We start from the raw sequence: 17,461 nt of genomic DNA, 5'->3' as shown, positions 1-17,461 counted from the left end.
GCATTGGAAAAAAATGCTAGAACAAGTGTTGTTGGTGGAGCGTTGCAAGCGGATCGCGAAAAATAGCTATTATAATGCCATGAAGGTCAGACATATATGAAATTAGTCAAGATTTACTGCATTTACGCATTTTTGAAATTTTAAATCTGGGAACGCCGGGCGTACGGGCGTACTATAACGCTACGCCACTGTTGAAAGGTAAGTGCTGTTAGAAATTATAGTACAAAATGCAAGTGATGTTATTTTAGAGTAGTTGGAGTAAAGAACTGAGCAGAGCATAACATAAAATAGCGAGAAACTTACATAGCAACAACGAAACTACAACAAAGGAGCATGCAATGCAAATGGCAAATGGCATCACGCGGTGTCCCGCGTTGTGAATGCAGTAGTACAAACTTACGTAAAATGTTGCAAGTTGTGGTAATATGAGCACAGCAAGTCGGGGTAAAATGGGCATAGGAATTCTGATAAGGGGAAGATGGGCATTTCATAATCAAATAATTCAGAGACATGGAATAAATTTCCAAACCTCAGAAATCTCATTACGCTGTAAAGAAAAACTGCATCCTATGAAATGTTGCTGCTTATAGTATTGAAATATTTTAAATTTTGTCTTAAGGTGGTCATATTCCCCCCCACTTCCCCTATTCATTGCACAAACAAACTGGTGAAGTCACTAAATTCTTCTTGTAAAGGTGAGCTGCGACGATAGTGTGATTTAACCTGCAGCGCATTATAGTTGTGAGGGATCTTCGGGAGAGTTGAATCTGTTTAAACCAACATTCCTTTGGAATTCTTTCTTGTATAGAATAGTACGTCTTACCGCATTGAGTGCCAGTATTTGTCCACAAGCTTTGCCAGTCAGTAAATAGTATTTTTCTAGTGTGTGATTCCAAAACTACGGACGGACACTTTATTGAAAGCGGCCGTTGGATTGTTTGATTCGCTGCATATTTTGCCAAAGTATCTGCTATATTGTTCCCTTCTATTAAAGAATGTACAGGTGTCTAAATAAAGTTGATATCATATCCCAATCTCGTTAATTTCAGTGTGAGTATTCTTATGTTAACAATGTACCATTCCGTATGACATGACCATGATGCAAACTGTAAAGAATTTAGCACAGAGGCTGAATCGGTTGCAATTATAACTGAATTCAGCTTCTTCTCTTGTATATAAAGCAATGCCTCTCGTATTGCGAAAGCTTCTGCAGTGTAAATGGACAGATACGGAACTACACACACATCTAAGAACCCACTTTCCCTTCCATTGTGCAAAAAATTTACTGCGCATGCGCAAAAAAACGTTCCTTGTGACACGTTGTTTCACAGGACGCTATGCAATAATGGTGCGAGTGACGCCCAAGTAACAAACAAGTCCATTATTTCTTAATGTTCGTTACTAAGCGACAAGCCACTCTGTTGCCAGGCGACATGTCTCTTGTCCTTCGGTGTAAAATCTACCTGAGGTCGGCAACATCACGTAAGTGAAATTTTATACAATTAAATATGAACAAATATATGAGCGTGTATCGTGATATTGATAACATTGGCACCTATGATGAAAACGTTTTATTCAATACTAATTTCCTTCTGACGATGTGCGTATTACTGTTTAGTGTTGCAAGATTGCGCTATAATGTCAATGTTTCAAGAAACCTATTATATGTTTATAATATGGGTCATTTCATGTCAAATCAGGCAGGAGTTGACCCTCATAATCACCGATTTTGATGATAGTTGTTACACAGCTTTGCTTTGCTCCAAAACCGACACTTGCAAATGTTTTGCTGAAATATGATTTTTACGTATTATGTAAGGGTTGATCAAAAACTAATTTTTCACAAACATGCTATATTCAATTACGTATATATCTGGAACGAATAAAGATACAGAAGCATTCTTGAACTCGTTGTAAAGAGAAAAGACAATAGAATATTACATGATCAATAGGTGAAACAGTTTAATTTGAACACTTTGTTCGAATGTTAAGATTTCAAGTTTGAACAGCTTAAAACAACCCCAATCAATATTTGTCATTTTTGCATATTTTTAATTACCGTGATTCCTCTTTCGACTGAGAAAGTCTTATCGTTGTGTTTTTCCACACAAATAAAATATATGAGATTGAAATGTGTCCTGAACCAGCAAAGAACTAAACCGCAGTGGGTAAATGCTGAGAATTTTCATGTTGCGCTTAAGGACACATATACTTAATGTACAGAAACAACACGGTATTCCACCTCATTACGATTATTTTTACTTTGATGCTTACATATTGCCAAACAATTTATATTAACACGAGAATTCTAAAACTTTAACCGAATTCTCATTAAGTGAATTACTGGCCTTACAAAAATAAGACTCTTCCAATATACAATATTTATTGCTGCTCCTACCGTTAAGAAAATATAAATTTATTTCTATAAGAAATGTCAACATAATTTACGACACAATGTGGTTCTGTTCCAGCGCCATCTATGCCTTTCAACTGGAACATTCATTGAACGTTTCATGAAGTTATGTTCTGCTGTGTTGAAAGATGAAGCTCACCTACGAAACCTTGCATTCTGGACATTCCACAAGTTTCCTCTGTTCTCCGTTCGCTTATTCTTCTTCACGCAGAAAGAAGGTGGCCGCACCTTCAACTGTCGTGTTCTCCTTTGCACTGGAGTCACTGAATTGTTCTTCCTCAAAGAAAAAAACAATCGCACTGTGAAGAAGTATACAATTTCCACTACGCTCAAGAGGCTGAATCCCATGCACATGCTGCAAAGTCCTCCAAAGTTACCTGTTGATGAAGAGAAAATGTTCAAATTGCTGATAAATGTAGCGAAATATTGTCTAAAGTTACCTGCTGATGAATAAGAACTGTTCAAATAGTTGATGAATATAGCGAAATGTTCTCTAAACTTACCTGTCGATGAATAAAAACTGTTCAGATAGTTTATAAATATAGCGAAATGTTGTCTACAGTTACCTGCTGATGAATATAAACGGTTCAAATAGTTGATAAATATAGCGAAATGTTGTCTAAAGTTACCTGCTGATGAATATATACGGTTCAAATAGTTGATAAATATAGCGAAATGTTGTCTAAAGTTACATGCTGATGAATATATATACGGTTCAAATAGTTGATAAATATTCGAAATGTTGTATAAAGTTACCTGCTGATGAATATACATGGTTCAAATAGTTGATAAATATAGCGAAATGTTGTCTAAAGTTACCTGCTGATGAATAAAAACGGTTCAAATAGTTGATAAATATAACGAAATGTTGTCTAATGTTACCTGCTGATGAATAAGGAATTCAAGGTGTTTATAAAAATTTATAAATTTAGTGACATTTTCCGAAGCATCGGCGTCTTGTTTTAGTAATAAAGATAGTATTGCTGAGAAGGTAAGAATTTCTCGTGTCAATCCATAATAAAAATGAGTTTAGTAAAGCTTTTTAGATTAGTTACGTAAAACAAGTAATAAGTTTCCGAAAATTACATTATCCTAAGAATTAATATATTAAAGCTCAGACGGGCTAAAATAATATGTTTATGCACAAAGAGCACTAAGCTTGACGCCATTTGGGTTGTACCTAGCTGACATGGGTCACAAAATATAGGTTTTTACACTAGGCTTTGTTTGTTCTAAGTTGCGAGTATGTGAAATTCAACGGCGGGAGTAGGAATTGAAGAAACTCCCAAAATTATAAAGAAAAATGTATTAAGTAGAGGAAATGGTCTAAATATGGCCCCCCCTTTTTATGTTGTCATTTTCGGAGGAAAAAAATTATTATATCAAGCACCTACCTTTGGAATGCAGGTCTATGAAATATATACTTAAATGTAATAACATGCTAAAGTATAGAAGGTCTCCATTTTTTTTTTAAAAAAAAGGAATTTCTAAAAAATGGTAAAAAGATGTATTTCAAAATTGTGGTCTAAATATGGGCTACTAGTGGCAATATCACAAAAAGCAATTAAAATTTTAATCAAGAGTCATTTATCCCTAAAACATTATAAAATTCATATTTATGAATAATCTGTTGTTTTGAAAATCACGCGGAATGGGAAAAATCGAAACTAAGAAAAACATCCAAATATTTGTTGAAAATGTGATCTCAACATTAGACCTCATGTCATAGCCCATATTTAGACCATCGCGCTATTTTTCTTCTTCAATTTATTTTCGCTCTCTGCGGTACATACTTCACAAATAAATCATGGCATTATAAAAGCCCACATTTGTTTTATGTACCGCTGATATCATAAGCTATACAAAGCAGATGAGAATTCAGAAAACGCTGAGTTAAAACTTCCCTGCAAAAAGTTTCCGGAGGTCGCAATTCTATAACAGCGTCCAAGGCCGAAACAAACCATCACTTTCTCTTGCAAATTGGCGCCGCAACCTTTGTCCTTGACAGGTAACCAGTTCCAATAGCCTCTGACAGGCTGCAGCACCGGGAGCGCTGATAACTCCAAAACCCATATTTAAACCTTCGCCCATATTTAGACCTTCTCCTCTATGTAAGCGCATGATATTTATTATTACACACTATGACACTATGCCCTATCCGATAACTTAATATAAACGTATGTTCTCATTGCATTAAGTAAACATTTTCCCCTCCTCTTTTCGACCTATTTTTGAACAATTGTAAAATTATAATTCTTGTTAATAAGGAAGCCCTAGAGGTTGCGAGACATGAAACAGAAGATAAAATATGTTTTGTAATAACTATTCTTCTCGATAAATGTGTATATGTATAAAACAGAGGACTATATTTACTAGTCTTGCGGAAAAGTGTTATATCACGTAAAAATGAAGAGTCGCGCGGAATTATTATGCATTATTCTTTACCGGATTCACAACAATAAAGCACTTACATTGTGAAAATTGCAAGTGACGTAAACAAGTGCTCTGCAAATTTTAAGGTTTTCTCGAGGTCCGATATCTTTTCTGTTGTTGACGATCGTCTTTTCAAAAACTTACTTTTACAGGACTGATTATTCAACTATCATGTTCAGACATAATTTCTGAGGTTAAGATGAAATTAAACTTGCAATTTAATGTTATAGCAGCACGTTCGGCATCAAATTCCCAATGTATTTAAATGGGAGAACAATTGCCGATCAAAAGCGTGGCGACAAAACAGGGGTGCTGCCACCTACAATGGTTTGCTTTGACCAGGCCCATTGACACGCTAATATTAAACTGCAATTGTGGATAAATATCATTGATGTTATTTCAACCAGTTATTTAAATGGATAGAATTATTCGATGACCCAGAAACAATTTCTGGCCTACACAGAGAATCAGCAACCATGGTTGTCAAAGTTCCAGGAATTTTCAATATATTCAATTCCAGTCTTGTATATGTACCGTAAAGAAGCTTTTTATTTTTAATTCGGTCTACGAACCTTTCTTCCTGATATTTTAAATTCGGTCCATGAACCTTTTCTCCGAATCAATTTAAATTCGGTCCAGGGATATTTTTCCCGGAATAATTTAAATCCTGTCCAAGTCCCGTATTGAACTGAAATAATACGCAACTTGGACCGAATTTAAATTGTGCGGCAGAAATGGTTCCGGTCCTGTTACCGAACCCATTATAATTTATAGGTCCCTTTAACTTTATCAACCCTGTCAGCAACAAATACAAAATAAATTAATGTATTTATGAGATTCTAACCAGAATCAGGAATTTAATGTTCCTGTATTGTTTAATATACATGGAGGATATATTTATTTCCCGTGAGGTTCATGCTTTCACTACTCCTACATGATACAGTTCCAGCAGCGTACGCAGGATTTCATCAAGGGGGGGGTTATTTCTAAAGCTTTCTCCAAATTCACATTACCATTGTTTTATTATACTTTAATTAAATAATATTAATCATAATTAATTAATAATACTTATAATTTATTAATTAGTTTAATTACTACTAATACCACTACTGCTATTAAGTAGTAAAGATCTACATAAATATAGTATTTATGAAAAGAATAGAGCGAAATTACTTTCTAGTCATTCGATTTTGACAAATTCTAGGAGCATTTTTTTGTTTCTTTGATACGAAATAATTGTCTAAAGTTCAAATCACCAACCCTGAGACCTTCTGTAAACAAAACCATGTGCATGCAGAAAGCATTGCAAACTCATAGAAGTAAAATAATCCACACGAAAATCCAGCGTTGTTACAGGATTGATTACGTAAGGTAAAACAACGGCAAATTTGTAGTATGGGATACGCTGCCGCAAATAACGTATCACTTTAAACCCAATGCTCTTTCTTTTGTAGTTATTGCTTCACCTTTATGGTTAACTCTTTGCACCAGTAACCGTTTCCCATAAATTTGGCTTCTTTCTTGCATGCGAATTGAATATATTTTACTTGCATTTTTTTTAAGACAAAATGATATAACATGGTAATGTATATTTCTGAGGTTTGATATAGATAGGAGTGTATTTGAAATTTGTTGGTAGATTTTATGTAAATTTTATCTTATGTAAATAAAATATATAATGGGCATATACAGCCATATGCAATGCTGTAAGTCCAATAAATATATTGATGATGATGATCAAAACAAGACAAAGAAAGTTCGTAAATTTATTGCGGTTGGAATCTTTGACAAGCATCCTATTAACGAATTTGTTCCGCCAAATATAGTGCACTTCGTAAAAAAACTTGGTGACATGGCAAGGCAAGAGAAGTGTGAACATTTTGTAGGAATATGCATTGTAACTTTCAATGAGCTTAGAGATTTGCATACATAATGATATTTTATAACCTTGGTTATTTTCTAAAAATAATCATGTGAACAGCAAGGAAGTAGTGCCACTTTCAACATGGCGAGTTCTATGCGTGCGGGAAGGTCTCCGTGTTCTCGGAGCTTGTTTTCAAAGCACCAGCAAGGACAGCCTTTGAAAAGGGGCGAGAAACAGATTCTAATCAATATTTATGTAACGTTCTGTCAGTGGTATCCTGAGAAACCAGTAAAAGAAGTTGTTAAGTTGGTATCCCAGTGCAGTATTGTGTCAGTGTCTGCAGTTTTAAGGGTTACGAAAGAGAGAAAAATGACCGGGAAAGTTGTCTCTCCCCAAAAAAAACACAAAGTTGTGTTTCGTGTTAATAAGTATGACGATTTCGAAATAAGTGCAATAAGGCGCAAAGTGCATTCTTTCTTTCTAAACCAAGAACTGCCTACTTTGATAAAGGTATTAACTGAAGTTAATAATGATGAAGATCTTACAAGTTTCAGTGTGTCTACGTTCAACCACCTCTTGCTGGATGTTGGGTTTGTATTTTTGGAAAGAGGAACCGACAAGCAGAACTCATTGATAGGGATGATATTGTTGTTTGGCGGCGAAAATACCTCCGATCTATTCGGGAACTACGAAACCAAGGTAAGAAAATCTATTAGTTGGATGAAACGTGGGTGAATGCGGGGCACACTGTAAGCAAGGTGTGGCATGATAGCACTATAACCTCAAAAAAGCAAGCTTTCCTCGAAGGATTATCAACTGGACTTAAAAAACCATCAGGAAAAGGGAAAATACTAATTATCACTCACATTGGAAGTGAAAATGGCTTTGTTGAAGGTGCGGAACTTATTTTTGTGTCCAAGAAGACTGGCGATTACCATGAAGACATGAACGATGTTTTTAAAGATTGGTTTTCGTCTGTCCTTCCTAAACTTAATGCGGACAGTGGTATTGTGCTCGACAATGCTCCCTATCATAGCGTGAAATGCGAAAAATTACCGACCACTGCTTGGAGGAAAGGTGATATTTTAGAATGGATACGTGGCAAGGGTGTCGTACTTTCAGCTGATTCATTAAAGTTGGAACTTTTGGATCACGTTTCCCACTTGAAGCCAAGCTACGATAGTTACGTGATAGACGAAATGGCAAGGAGAGCGGGGCACACTATGTTGCGCTTGCCCCCTCACCACTGTAACCTCAATTCCATTGAATTGATATGGGCTCAAGTCAAAGGGTACGTTGCCAGGAACAACAAAACATTCAAGCTTGAAGAAGTGAAGAGACTAACTGAGAGTGGCATTGCTCAAATTTCAGCTATCAACTGGGCAGATGCAGTTCGACACGTTATTGAAAAAGAAGAGGGAAAACTGTGGGATGTGGACAATTTAACTGAGAACTTGAATTTTGAAAGATTTGTTATCGAAGTCAGCGACAGGGAAAGTGAATCCGAAGACAGCTCTGACGAAGATTTGGCAGTAAGTGAACCCCTTCTATCGAATTAAAAATACATATTTTCCCCCTGTCTCAACAGTTTGGGTATTGTTTTTCTCGGCTTGCCTTTGATTTGAGTCTGAATGAAAAAGTGGCGATCTTTTCGTTCTGCCACCAGAATACAATACTCTGCACGTCAACAATATTGAGAAATGTTTTGGTGTGAGTGAAATACTGAACTAAAGTATAGTTAAAATATGCTTACGATTGTCTTTGCTTTGTCACTGATAAGAAAGGAAAATTTAGCGTTGTTTACTTTTGTTAGTAAATGTACACATGGGATAGGTTATTATAAAACAGTAGAAAATAAGATTTAAAAATTTTTAATTCAACATTTCTGTTAGGCATCCATTTTGGCTCTTATATAAAATGAATAGTTCGGTGATTTACACTATAGTCAAGAAGGTGAGACATTTTAAGTGTAAAGAAAATCCATAAAATCAAGAAAATATATTAAAATAAATTGAAATAATCAAGGTATGGAAACTCATCCAAGGAGCTCCCCTGGTCTGGTCGGTAGGGCGTCGTCTGACAATCTCGCGGGAGATCAGGGTTAGATTTCTGGAATTGGTTGGAATTTTTCAACTCTTGTCCCCGCATAAAGGTCCCCGATAATTCACATCTGGAATGTCTTGCTGTTCTTACCAACAAAACATTTTACAATAGTTAATGTTATTGTCGTTTGAAATAAGAAATTTAAACGTGCCAGTGTAAGCAATGGGAAGGTGGACTGGTGGCTGTGTATTCTTGTCCTCCTAGCTATACATTACCCGCTTACAACGAACCAAGAACTTTTTTTTTAGTTAATGTTCATTGTTCACACACACAAAAAAATATATGTTCATTGAACATTGAGGCAGCTGAGATACAGAAAATTTTAAATCAAAGTTGCTCTCATATTTTATTTTCAATAATTCGTGTTTATTTTCAAGTCATTCACTCTGAAAGACACGTGTGTTTGGAATCCTGTGCTTTTCTTCATGCTGCATGGGAATAACAATTCAAATTATTAGTAGTAGTAGTAGTTATAGTAGAAGTAGTAGATCTTTGACTGTGATAAATTGGCCATTTTTAATTTTCTTCACAGCATTTTTCATAATATTTCAAATGCTCAATGGGGGGGGTTAAACCCCTTAACCCCCCCTTGCGTACGCCACTGTACAGTTCAGGACAACCTTAAAGACACTCGGACCTCACGAGACACGTGGCCGCAACATGTCCACGTGCGTGTCCTTACAAGAGTTGGCAACATTGAAAGGACCTGAGGTGGCCACGTGCTTCCTCCAGCATCATCAAGAATGTCAGGAGAATAAGATATCAGTTTCTTTATGAATGTAGTACACCCACACAAATCCTTAAACTGCAAGCATATCGTCACACCTCTATATAGAAGAACACTTACCAAGTAACTGGTCCCATGGATATTCAACTTCTCTTCTGTATCGAATTGCTACAAGTTCTTGAAAGAATACATGGACAATGCTGCGATTTTGTATGCTAAAACCTTTCCTGAGAATATATGCATAAATACATTTATTAAAGAAAATTTTCATTGTGTTTAATTGGTTATACAAATAGGTGGCGCCTCGACTGTTGAATTATATTAGAAAAAATAGTAACTTCGCTGTAACCTCTATAGGTAACAAAACATTTTACTTTAAACCAAAGAAATACATTTCGTATAATAAAATACCTGGAAATCTCATTATTCAAATAGATGCTGTTCTATATGATTCTTATGTTAATTTATAGTTCTTGTAATACTATTTAATTTAATCTTGTTAATCACAATTCTGTTGTAACTACTTCCATTTCCTTCATTAAACATATTATCGTTCATTTTCTTTCTTTTTAGCTTTCTCTCTTGTCTCCTGTATCCATCTTCAATTTATCCTGCTCTTTATTTCCTCAGTTGCCTTTACGTTCGCCAACCTCCGCGTTGTAGTGGTTATCACAGTGTGTAACGGCGCTAGGAATCCGGGTTCGAATCCCTGCTTGGACATGAATGTTCCATGTTAGTGTCCCTTCATCAATTTTATTGTGTCATCAGTCATCACCCACGACACTAGATAAAATAGAATCGAGAATTATGTTCATATTTTCAGGATTTTAAACAAATTTTAACCATTTGAGTAACTAGTAACTGCGTTGTAAATTGTTCAATAAGGAAACATATCCATTGTTCCACGTCAAGTCTCACTACGGTCAGGTATTGTTGTATTGCATGGACTTCGATATACAAGCATACTTTCTAATGGAGGAAACCTGTTTTGAACGATCGGCGGGGCACATTAAGATACAGCACAGAAGAGCATTGGATAATTTATTTGATGGAAAACGAATGGGAGTTAACCCACGGCGGGAGTGCCTATCCGAGAATTAAAACCGATTCCGATTGGCTACCCGAGAATTAAAACAGATCCAGAATGACTACTTTTTAATAGAGGTAACCATTCCTCTATGACGCATCCGATTCTCGTCTTCACTAATTGGTCTATCACACACCTAATATCTGTTTTCGTCTGAAACATTTCTCTTAAGCCTGGTCCACACGTATTGATTTGTCGCCAGTCTTGCATGATAAGGTAAGTTTGACAGAAAACTGACGAAAGCATGCGACTATAAATGATTAACATTAGTAACCCCAGAAATTTAAAAATAAGACATTACTCGTCCAACATCAACGAGATATGCCTCTACATATAATGTCTTCCATTTTTCTTCAAAACAAAGCTCCAACTCATCTTTCTTTCAGTTCATACATGACGTCAAACTTGCCGTCCACACATGTTTTGTTTAATACATCTGGCAGGATCATTACGTGTAAACCAGGCTTTAGGATGTAACTTTGATGTTTACGCCCATTTAAAAATTTAACTATGGTTTCTCATAAGAATCATCTATATTACTGGCAGTATCAATACTTACGCTATATCTGATGTGTGATTCTTGCCGTCTAATATTGTGGAGTATGCAAACACTGCGTAAGACTTGTCGCTGCATTGAGTGTAGCAGTCCATGCATTCCATGCCGTCACCTCGAGTATAGTCAATTCCTGGAATATCTGGAGGAGGTTTGATCTTCTTCGAGCCAGCTGGAAACGAAAATAACTTTGTTAGTCAAACGTAAATGCTTTCTGTATTTTACTATAGAATTTTCTTTGGTGTACTTCCACACAGAGAACGATGTCGTTTACATAACTGTATCATGCTCAAATCAAGAATAATACGTATAACTAAAAAAATATTTGGGATGGAAATGGTGAAATAAAAGTTCCTCTGAGATAAGACTTCAAGCTTTCCTGGCGACCAATGATGAATAGATTCTGTCGGTCTATCGACCAGGTGAGTTGTGGAAAAGATTCCAAGCTCTCGAGAGCTAACGTCACTCTCATCTGCAGGGTTGAAGTGTCAACCTTCAAAAGTTCCTCTTGTTAAATGAACGAAAAACAAATGGCTGTTCAACACTGCTAAAAAGAGCTCGTGGAATATGTGTGTGTGTGTGTGTGTGTGTATATATGCGTTAGAGTGCTGCTCGGAGAGGGTTTCGCTCGAGCGCCAAATAGTTTGCACGGACAACGCTAGATAGCGTATAAAATTTGGAGCTTCCTCGCTCGAGGGAATAACGCTCGGACAGGCAAAACCAGTAGTACACGCACAACCGTCATTTGTCTGTGGTGGTGGGGCCTCAGATATGGATCGTGAAGTGAAACACGCAGTAAAATTGAAACTTAAGTGAACATAGTCATCATCTCCATGTTAAAATATAGTTTGCTCCATCTTACCAATACACAGTGATGAAAATGAAATATATGATTGTGGGCTGAAACTACCTACGATTATTGTCACATTAAAATGATATTCCATTGTATACGCTCAAGGGTAGGAAACTCAAACGAGTACGACCGAGAAAAAGTAGTCCCATTCAGCACTCTAGTGCGCGTGTGTGTGTGTGCAGACCAGGGTTTACACACATTTGAATTTGTGCTGCCGCCTGGAGTGCTATACGGGACGTAATTCACACAAATTTTATGAAAGTTTCGCAGTATTTGGGGAAAATCAGAAATAACTCAAAATTATTTCATAATTTTGTGTTGGATTTTTGGTGATTTTTATATTTCCGGAGACTCCAGGAAAATTCCCCAAAACCGATATGGTTCCTCGGTGTAAAGGTGTGTATCACACACACACACACACACACACACACACACACACACACACTCACATGAACTATCCATGCATACAGATAACTAACTAACTAACTCTCTAGCCTTCTTAAACCGGAAGGTTCATGGCTGCAGCAACACAGGCCTTCCATCTTTCCCTATCTTGAGCAAGATCTATATAATCTTTTCCATCCCTACCGATTTCCCTTAGGTCCATCTCAACGTTGTCATTCCATCTTCGTCTTGGCCTTCCTACAGGTCTCTTACCATCAGGTTTCCCAACAAGAATCCTGTAAACTCCTCTTTCCTCTCCCATTCGTGCCACATGGCCTACCCACCTATTTCTTCTTGATTTAATTATTCTAATAATATCTGGACATGAATACAAATTATGTAGTTCTAAATTATGTAACCTTCTCCACTCACCTGTCTCCTCATCCCTTTTAGGTTCAAAGATCTTCCTAAGGATCTTATTTTCAAATACTCTCAATTTATGTTCCTCTTTCAATGTAAGGGACCAAGTTTCACATCCATATAATACTACAGGCAAAATTACTGTTTTGTATATTTTAACTTTTAGTTTCTTAGATATTAAACGAGAAGACAAAAGTTTATGAAGAGAGAAGTAACATGCATTTCCTGAATTAAGCCTACTTTTTATTTCCTCCTTAATATAATTTCCATTTGTTAATATTACTCCTAAGTATTTGAATTTGGAAACTGGTTCAAACGAGTTGTTATCAATAATTAGATTTTGATTATTACCTAACACTTGGTTTCGGCCTGTAAGCATATATTTAGTTTTCTCTTTGTTAACTTCCAAACCTATTTCTTTAGCAGTTTTGAAAAATATTTTAGCATTATTCTTAATTGTATTCACATCATCCCCCAGTAAGTCTACATCATCTGCATATGCTAACAACTGAGTCACACCATTTAATTTTAGTCCTTCTTTAGTTTCTTTTACCTTCCTAACAGCATATTCTAATGCAAAATTAAAGAGCAATGGAGATAATGCATCTCCTTGTTTTAACCCATCATGAATTGTAAATTTGTCAGACATATTAATACCCACACGAATTTTACTTTCTGTTTCACTGGTGCATATTTTTATCATACTAACAAGCTTCTTAGGTATTCCAAACTCGACTAATATATGATATAATTTTTCTCTTTAACTGAATCATATGCTTTTTTGAAATCAATGAATAGCTGATGGACATTTTGATTATATTCCCACTTTTTTTCAAGTGTCTATCTCATGTGAAAAATTTGATCTGTAGTTGATCTGTTACATTTAAATCCACATTGATAATCACCTATAATTTCATTAGCATATAGAGTTAGTCTTGTTAAAAGAATGTTAGACAATATTTGGTATGTTGTTGACAGTAGAGAAATTCCACGGTAATTATTGCAGTTCATTTTATCACCTTTTTTAAACACAGGAACAATTATGGATTCTTTCCACTGTTGAGGGATTTCTTCTTTATTCCATATTAAACAAATTAATTTATGAATTTGACATATTAATGAATTTCCACCATATTTAATTAACTCAGCTAGTATTAAAGCATTGGTATTAAATCAATGTTTGACTTTGACTGAAGTTAAAGATGCTATTAAAAGGCTAAAGAATAACATGCATACAGATATTGCATAGCTATCTTTCTTCATGTTTTTTTTTCATTAAGGAAGGTTTTCGTACGTTTTGTTCGGGAAGTATTCACACTGCACACTACATTTCAGGGATTTTTCCCCCGCTATTATCAGAAAATAGTAAAGCAACAGCTTAACCAATCGTATTCCGGGTTGTCTTTCCTTTCATGTGGCAGACAGTGGGTTGGTTCTATCAATTGAAACTATCTTGAATAGTATGCACGGAAATGTATAATTATTGACATTCAAATTAGTATATCTTAATTGATTCAGTTCAAATTACACTCAAGATACAAGTAGAATATTAACATTTGTAAGAACACTAAAATGAAATTGTTTACTTACGTTTGTATTTCTCCAAACACTCGACATCCTTCATTGTGCAAACTCTAGCATTATCTAAAAAGAGACACAATTATTATTATTGTTTAATAAATTATCTTTTAATAGCGCTATAAATATTGCAAAACACGCATAACAGCATAAATGGCAATACAGATAGCGCACAATGGCTCTCCGATTGAGTACTGGTAACGTTGTCGACTTGTAATCAAGAGGTTCCGGGTTCGATACCCGATGGAGGCACATGGTGCTTCAGATCACAGTTTATACTGTAGGTTCAGTCCAGATTAGTCTTTCTGTGCATAATGTTGGATTTAAAAGGAAGCACATACATCACCTAGGACACGTATCCACATAAAGAGCAATGTAAAAAGCAACATAAATTGCATTCAAACAGGACATAAAACATAAGAAAGACACATAACACTGCAATGTTAGTGAACATTAGACGCATAACAACGTGAACGAAAGAACACATGATAACATTAACTAAAATGTAAGGAACTCAAGTGACATGAAGTAGAAAGAGAAGTGGTCGAAAAGAGAAACAGAGATAAATACATGGAGTAAATGAGAAAACTGAAAGACATCGAGAAATGGAGAGACAGAAGGATACAGAGAGAATATACGAGAGAGAGAGAGAGAACACGGAAAGAGAGAGCATGAAAGAAAGACAAACAAACTGAAAGAAACATACCATTAACAATCAAATACAAACTCACTTATGTTAGTATAGAAGAACGGTGTGCAGTTACAGTTTTTGTATAGATAATCCACTTTACACTCTGTGACACACGTTTGGTAGCTGTATTCGTCTGAAGTTCGTAGACTTCGCTCATCATCAAAGATACATTGTCTCTTGTCTACTGCTATATTTCTGATACCATCAACACCATGGATACTAGATCCGGTTACTGAAATATACATCTCTTGGCTAGGCATTACAAAGTTTTCCAGGGCTGAAACTTCTGGGTAGTCGGTTCCATCGTGAACCATAACCTAAAAAATTATATGAATATGTATTTCTTAGGCGTGATAAAGTTTTGCACTATCGAAGTATGGTTTATACAATTTAAATATCTTGTAAGAAAGATCTAGATAAAATTTACACCAATTCATGAAGCTAATGTGAGGAAATGTTGAATGGGATGGCGATAGTGAAGGTTCAGCAAAGAATTGATTAACGGAGTTGATGTGGACCAAGGTGTTTGCCTTTAAATCACTGATTTAAATAACTTGAAATACATAATTTATAGAATAATGTACATAAGGATTTTGTATATTAGAATCACTTATTTATTAGTCTCTAAGAAAGCAAAAGAAAGGGAACAAAATATATGTACTTATAGGGTGAAGCTCACATGAAAGGAAATTTAATAGAGAAACTTTAAACACACGTAAATTTCTCTTAAGATTTAAAATTCAATAATTTTTATAGGCAAAAATAGTAAACATTTTGCGTAGAAAAATATACAAAAAACTAATCATGTTAAACCGTATACTGATATTTTGGAAACAATCATTTTAAAAATTGCCAAAATTCATGCACAAAGACTTTCAAATATTTTACAGGCTCGTGTACTAGAAACAGCTTTTCTACAAGAAACGCATATCTGTATGTATGGTGCCAAAAACCACACAGGCAATATTAAGCTTGTTCTATTTCATTAAAAATCATATATAAATAAAAGAATCATCAAGAATCATTTTTTTGAATGAAAATCATAATTTTTATTCACCTTGATGTGGACCAGAGATGGCCAAAGTGCAGCTATTGAAACAATGAATATAAGTCGCAATTGAAAGAAGTAAAGAAGAAAAGTGTGAATGAATTCTTGCACAGAGAGTGAGTAGAAACTAAAAAGGGAGACCAGGATGGTGAAGAGTGTTAGAAGATGAGAAATGTAGTGTAACAATATATAAAGCAGAAGAAAATAAATATAGTGAAGAGAGACTGAAGTGATACAGACCAAAGGGTAGGTGGAAATAGAAGTTCTAGAGAAGTGATGGAAGAGAGTACGAATGCGACATAGTTGATGGAAAGAAGTGAATACAGTAAACGAAGTAGGGTAAGAGTTCAGCAGGAAAATTGAGTGTAGTTAGAAAGAGTGGTTAGAAAAGAAAAGGCGCTTTTGGAACAATGTGGAAATAAATGATATAATGGTTACGCTGCACAAGAAGTGGGTAAAGGTAAAGAGAAGAGAAAATCCAAATATAAGTGGGACCAGCAGGTATTAGTCTGAGAAAGAGAGTTTAGCATTCGGTAATGGTCCAAATAGCTGAGTGGATGGATGGATGCACAAAGTGACAATGGTCAAAGTAGGGACCTGGAAGTAGATGGAAAGATCAGGAAGTAATGAGTACTGGAGAAGAAGAAATATAATTGGAATAAGCGTAGGAAGTGAAGGCATACAGCGCACAAGGAGTGAAGAAACGGTCAAATGGAAGAATGATGGGTAGGTGAAAAGGTAGTGGAAAAGACTTAAAAAACGTTATGAAAGATGAGTTATTTAACATTTGAACTAATGACCTAATTCTATCATTCGAGAAGTTTAGAATTTGTTATTTGCAAGGTTCTTGAAAGCAAAATCTTTCATTGTTGACAATTAGTCAAAAATATGTGTTCTCAGTTTTAGAATCAAACTAATATGAAAGCCATAAGAGCTATATTTCAGTTGGAGTTATTAGTAATATAAGCCTTATGGACATTGGAAAGAAGTTTTTAAGAATGTGACAACTTTATAGTAGAGAATATTATAGAAACTTTAAGGATCATAACTGTTGTTTTAGACATAGAAAAATGAACCTTATGGACCATACTGTTTAATCTTTAGAATATTGCCATTATACACAAATTAGTTCCGCATATCACGGCTGTAGCTATGTTTATCTTTTGTGTCACGGGAGGCGCTCTGCTTGACATGCGGGGGTATAAATACAGCTACGGAACCTAATTCGGGGGCATTTTCATCACCGACTCCGATGGATTAACATCTTAAATACTCAGCTCCCTTTATGGGAGGGTTCAAGAACTCAG

At 35.5% G+C, this 17,461-nt stretch overlaps 1 protein-coding gene across 1 annotated transcript in view; it reads right to left on the bottom strand.

Annotated features, from left to right (window-relative positions):
• Positions 1 to 2,548: 2,548 nt before the first annotated feature.
• Positions 2,549 to 17,461, bottom strand: part of LOC145981438 (sodium channel protein Nach-like) — a 51,320-nt gene continuing 36,407 nt past the window's right edge. The window contains exons 6-10 of the mRNA XM_083114671.1: positions 15,147 to 15,423; positions 14,428 to 14,481; positions 11,187 to 11,352; positions 9,661 to 9,767; positions 2,549 to 2,790 (exon numbers count right to left, since the gene is read on the bottom strand). Of these exons, the coding sequence (XP_082970797.1) occupies positions 2,549 to 2,790; positions 9,661 to 9,767; positions 11,187 to 11,352; positions 14,428 to 14,481; positions 15,147 to 15,423 (846 nt within the window). The remainder of the gene's footprint in view (positions 2,791 to 9,660; positions 9,768 to 11,186; positions 11,353 to 14,427; positions 14,482 to 15,146; positions 15,424 to 17,461) is intronic.

The sequence above is a fragment of the Lepisma saccharinum genome, chromosome 29 (assembly GCF_977018435.1).
Source record: "Lepisma saccharinum chromosome 29, izLepSacc3.1, whole genome shotgun sequence".
NCBI classification, from domain to species: domain Eukaryota; kingdom Metazoa; phylum Arthropoda; class Insecta; order Zygentoma; family Lepismatidae; genus Lepisma; species Lepisma saccharinum.
This window is presented reverse-complemented; position numbering and strand designations above follow the sequence as displayed.